The 5,646-nt window shown below is 49.8% G+C and overlaps 1 protein-coding gene across 1 annotated transcript in view; it reads right to left on the bottom strand.

The window, feature by feature from the left end:
- Positions 1 to 5,646, bottom strand: part of LOC107565239 (integrator complex subunit 8-like) — a 70,841-nt gene that overhangs the window by 16,329 nt on the left and 48,866 nt on the right. The window contains exons 22-27 of the mRNA XM_016250456.1: positions 1,050 to 1,153; positions 855 to 905; positions 712 to 785; positions 564 to 628; positions 370 to 413; positions 31 to 117 (exon numbers count right to left, since the gene is read on the bottom strand). Of these exons, the coding sequence (XP_016105942.1) occupies positions 31 to 117; positions 370 to 413; positions 564 to 628; positions 712 to 785; positions 855 to 905; positions 1,050 to 1,153 (425 nt within the window). The remainder of the gene's footprint in view (positions 1 to 30; positions 118 to 369; positions 414 to 563; positions 629 to 711; positions 786 to 854; positions 906 to 1,049; positions 1,154 to 5,646) is intronic.

Raw genomic sequence — 5,646 nt, 5'->3', positions numbered from 1 at the left:
TTAAAAGTAGAGTTTAGCCAAGGCCTGTAGGAATTTCTTCTTCCTTTTTTGCGCTGCAAGCTGCAGGACTTCCTCTGGATTACTGGAGTTTAACTCTGTCTGTCCGATGGCCTTAATCTGTGTTCAAATACATTACCCTTCATTAGCTTCATATCTGTGTACTGAGCTAATTTAGTTTCATTTGTGATGGCTAATAGTTCCATCTGAAAATTAAGCAACTTTTGTACAAATCTTACTTTGAAACTGCACTGAAATTAAATATTGGTACATATTGTTAGATTGCATTTCTGCTGTATCTGCAATAAATGTTTGAGACACTCAACGTAGTGTAACTGATTCTTGAATCAACAGATAAATGAATCGGCTTACCGCAACTTGTCTTTTGTCACTCTCTCCTCGTTTATGATGAATGTCTAAAGGCAAAAGTTATGGTAAAACAAAGAACAGATGTGCTGAATAAAGGCTTATTCAAATCTTTTTATTAATACATTTGCAAAAGTAGAGCTCAAGACTGATAACAGCTAAATTGTGTTGGTCTGAGATTGGGTCTTTAAAAAGGATACATGTCAGATATTCCAGAATCGTCACATCCCAGATGTAATCATAGAACGAATCCATAGAATCATGACTGATGGAATGGAGAAAAACCCCATAAGAGATCGTTCCTGACTTTGTAAAACAGGTATTGATACAGCATGCATTGCAGTTCACCTGTTTTGCTCTTGTAGAGCTTTGAATGCAGTCATGTAGTCGACTTCCCTCAGAAACTGGCAGAGAACAGCCACCTGCAGAGTGCACACAATAACATCATGAATGACGCAGTGTGAGACAAGACTCGTGAAGCGGTTTGTTACCTGAGTGTGGCAGTTCAGCAGCGAGCAACACTTGATCATTCTCTTCAGAACCTGCAGAAACATTCAGCGTGTGTCAGTCCTGACAGTATCCCAGCAACACATGATCTCTACGGGGCACTTTACTAACAAACCAAAAGTAGAAAAAAAAGCAAGTTCTTTATTTGTTCATAAGGTTGTTCTGCAGATTTCCAGCACCTGGTCGGTGTAGACGTCAGGAGGAACTGGTTTAGTGAAATAATCTGAGCACACGGTCCCTGCCTGCAGGTAATAGTGCATTGCTGCAGAATACTGGTTGGTCACTGAAAGAACAAAAGAAGAAAAAATAAGAGAAAATTAAACTACTGCGTCTTGCTAGACGCATATGGGAAAAAGCCTTTTTTCTCCTGAACTAAAGCCTTTTTTCAAACACGCAGTGAAACTGCACGGCCATTGGTTAGTGCAGTGTATAAAAAAAATTAACCAATGGCTCGGCAGCGGAGCTGGCATAAGTCCGCCAAAGCCCACCAGAATGGGCGGGGCATCTGGCTATATAAGCAGGCGTTCGCCACAGGATTCTCAGGTTACCTCGACTGAAGCGATGACTAAGCCGTGCGGCTACATAGCATGGCTAGCAACGCAGTACTCGTTCCCGTATCTCAGGGAACTGAGGTAACGTTAGTAACCGAGTACGTTCCCTTTCGATACTACACTCGTACTGTGTCTGCTAAGATGCTATGGGAACACAGTACAATCACGCCGTGCTAATGTAGTGGAACGACTAAAAGTATCATAACTTCCAAAAGCAACCAATGCCCATAGAGAAGTTAACAACAACCCAAAGCTAAGACGGGCTGAGCTTCCTGAGGTCACACCCAGCCTGGTTAATCATTCAAGAGTACTCCTGTAATTTCAACACCCAGGGGTCGAGAGCTAACAGGTGAACTAATTCCAGAGAGCTTGAGCGTGACACGGCTAAGGGCTCTCTGCCAAATCTGTTTGCGTGTCTCTTCAAGTGGAAAGGATCCTGGCCTGCAAGGCTGGGACTTCCAGGTTATAAAACCTTGCGAATGTGGACGGCGAGGTCCAGCCGGCCGCCTCACAAATATCTGCAATGGACACACCACTGGACCATGCCCAAGACGAGGCGATGCCTCTAGTCGAGTGGGCCCGTACTCCAATGGGGAATTGAAGGCCCAAAGAAGAGTACGCTAGCGAGATGAAGTCTACTATCCATCTGGAGAGTCTTTGCTTTATGACCAAAGCTGCCAAAGAGTTGTTCCGACCATCTATAGGGGGCGGAACGCTCAATGTAGATTCTCAGAGCTCTGATGGGGCAGAGCAGAGATAACTCTCTGTCCTCTTCAGAGGAAGCGCGTAATGACCTGTGCTCTGAACAGAGTGGAGAGCACCTTAGGTACGTAACCATGCCTTGGTTTCAGGACGACTTTAGAGTCGTTAGGCCCGAATTCCAGGCAGGCAGGGCTAATGGAGAGCACCTGCAGGTCCCCTATTCGCTTTACTGATGCCAGTGCCAGAAGCAGAGCAGTCTTCAGCGATAGTAACCAAATGTTGGCAGACTGTAACGGCTCAAAATCGGGGCCCTTCAGGGCCCTCAGTACAGTGGGTAGATCCCATGAAGGGATGGTTAGGGGATGAGGCGGATTCAGCCTCCTGGTGCCCCTTAAGAAGCGGATAACCATGCCGTTTCTGCCCACCGATTGGCCCGCAATAGGGGCATGAGAGGCCGCTATAGCGGCTACATAGACTTTGAGCCTTATCCAGCAGCTCTTGCAGAAATTACAACATCTCTGTCAAATCGGAAGTATGAGGGTCTTTGCTGCGGTTTAGACACCAAGCGGAGAAAAAAGACCACTTAAGGGCGTAGAGGCGTCTCGTAGATGGGGCACTAGCCTCCGAAATTGTTTTCAAGACTCGCTCTGGGAGGCTCAAAGGCTCCCGTCGAGCGGCCAGAGGTGCAGGGCCCACAGATCGGGCCGAGGATTCCATATTGTCCCGTTCGCTTGAGAGAGGAGATCCCGTCTCAACGGAATGGGCCAAGGGGCCGTATTTTTGTTCCCTTACTCGCCTGATTACCTATGGGATTAGGGCGATTGGGGGAAAAGCATAAAGAAGGAGGTTGGGCCAATCGTGGGCCAACGCGCCCCTGGTCTTTGAGTAATAAATTGGGCAGTGAGAGTTGTCTTCTGAGGCAAAGAGGTTTACCTCGGCCTCGCCGAAGATCTCCCAGATCCTCTGAACCATCTGCAGATGGAGCGTCCACTCCCCTGAGGGGACATTGCTCCTTGATAACATGTACACTCCTTGGTTCAATTTGCCCGGTATATGCGCTGCTCTCAGCGAGCGCCGGTTGAGCCGAACCCATTCCAGGAAGCGGTCTACCAGAGTGAAGAGACGCTTCGAGGAGAGGCCTCCTTGGCGATTTATATAGGACACCATAGACATGTTGTCCGATCGGATTAGCACATGGTGCCCCTTTAGGACTGGCAGGAAGTACTGACAGGCTCGACATACTGCTAGTATTTCCAGGCAGTTGATGTGGAAGCCTTTTTCCGCCTTCAACCAGTGGCCAAAAGTTGGTATGGCCCTCACTCAGCGCCCCCCAACCTGAGTTGGAGGCGTATGTCGTGACAACTGTCCTTCTGCAAACCATCCCCATGGTCACGCCCTGCTCCATCCAGCGAGAGCTCTTCCAGGGGGCCAGGGCTGTTACACAGGCCTGACTCACCCTGATCTACAGACGTTCGTGACGCCACGCATGGGATGGAACCCGTGGTAACTGTAGCGCTGCCATGAGGCCCAGCATCCTCTGAAATGTTTTTATTTGATTAGTGGTACCAATCTCGAAGGAGGTCGCCAGCCTCCGTATGGCCAGAGCCCGTTCCGGTGCGACTACAGCTCTCATTTGGGCAGAGTCGAAAATTGTTCCCAGGAACGATATTCATTGGCTGGGGAACAACGCGCTCTTGGCAAAATTGACCCTGAGTCCCAGGCACTCCAGGTGGCTGAGGAGGAGAGTCCTGTGTGATATTAACTCTGCCTCCGACTGGGCCATAACAAGCCAGTCGGCGAGGTATGAGATCGAGGATGGGCCTTAGATTGCCATCCTTTTTGGGGACGAGGAAATGGTGGCTATGGAAGCCTGACTTGCTTGAGCTGGGGGAACCATTTCTACGGCTCCTACCGCCAGCAAATTCATCACCTCGGCGCGCAGGACGTGTGCGTCTTTGCTCTAAACCGAGGTGGGAACCACGCCGCTGAATCACGGGGGTATTCAAGTGAATTGCAGTGAATAACCTCGTTTTATTATCCCCAAAACCCAGTCTGGCACTCCGGCCTGCCAGGCCTCAGCCCACGTGACAAGGGGTTGGATTAATTAGAGTAGCTGGTCGCTGTATGAGGACCTCACACTCAGAAGAGGAATTGTTTTCTTTGAAAATGCTTTCATCTTTTAAATTTTTTATCTTTGTGTAAACACTTCAGGCAGATCAAAAGTGCTGTGCGCATTCGCTCAGATCAGCTCTTGGCGAATGAGGGGAGGGGCCAACGAGCCTTCATTGAAGAAGATGAGCCGCGAGCAAAGCAGAGCGAGACATGAACTCTTGTAGTGAGAGCGGTCTGTCTCAGCGAGTGCAGCCTCAGCGTGGCCCAGGCGACAGGGGCATTTAAATAAGAAGCTGTCAGCGATATTGAATCATTGGAGACAGCGTTCCGCACCGATTGTCATAGAAGGAATGCACCGCTTGACAACGTGAGGCGCCGATCCTCACGTGTAAACACACTGGCAGATCAAAGAGCTGCATGGAGAGTGATGGCTTTGCCAGCGTTAAATCATTTAAGCCTTATCACTCATCCCCGCGAGTTCTCCATTTCCACCTCCGAGTAACTGGGAGGAGAGAAACACAAGAGCGGGGGAGGTAGGGCTCAGCAACGCAGCGTTCTGCTTTGATCTGTCTAGGAGGATTAAGCCGCTCGGTGTAACACACACTGGCAGATCAAGCACGCATAATGTGTGCCAGCATGAAATTGTTCAAGCCTGATCGCTCAAACAGCGAGCTCGCCGTTGCTTCCTCCGAGGTAACTGGGAGGAGAGAAACATGAGAGCGGGGAGGCGGAGCCGCCTTCCGCGAACGAATAGGGGCAGACTGCTTTTGTGGTAAAAGCAGCCCGTCTCCGTGAGCGCAGCCATAGCGACACACACACAAATTCGAAGCTGTCAGTGACAGCATTCTGCTTCGATCAACCTAGAAAGAGATGTAATGAGGGGCGCTGATCTTAATGTGTAAGACACGGATTGACGTGCAGCGAGGAGGGCGAGCACGCAGCTTTCTATCAGCATTAGATCGCTCAGACCCGGTTGCTTAGCTCCCAGACTTCACCGTTTCTCTCTCAGAGGCTCGCTGAGAGAGGCGAAACGGGAGAGGGTGGCTGCCTCTTTGAAGGCAGTCCACGAGCGGAGAAGAGCGAGACACATGCTCTGAGCGAGCATTCTGTCTCAGTGAGCGTGCAGTTCACTGCCCTCTCTGCTTTTGTGGTAAAAGCAGCCCGTCTCCGTGAGCGCAGCCATAGCGACACACACACAAATTCGAAGCTGTCAGTGACAGCATTCTGCTTCGATCAACCTAGAAAGAGATGTAATGAGGGGCGCTGATCTTAATGTGTAAGACACGGATTGACGTGCAGTGAGGAGGGCGAGCACGCAGCTTTCTATCAGCATTAGATCGCTCAGACCCGGTTGCTTAGCTCCCAGACTTCACCGTTTCTCTCTCAGAGGCTCGCTGGGAGAGGGGAAACG

The sequence above is a fragment of the Sinocyclocheilus grahami genome, unplaced genomic scaffold (genome assembly GCF_001515645.1).
Source record: "Sinocyclocheilus grahami isolate Dianchi unplaced genomic scaffold, SAMN03320097.WGS_v1.1 scaffold990.1, whole genome shotgun sequence".
Lineage (NCBI taxonomy): Eukaryota > Metazoa > Chordata > Actinopteri > Cypriniformes > Cyprinidae > Sinocyclocheilus > Sinocyclocheilus grahami.
This window is presented reverse-complemented; position numbering and strand designations above follow the sequence as displayed.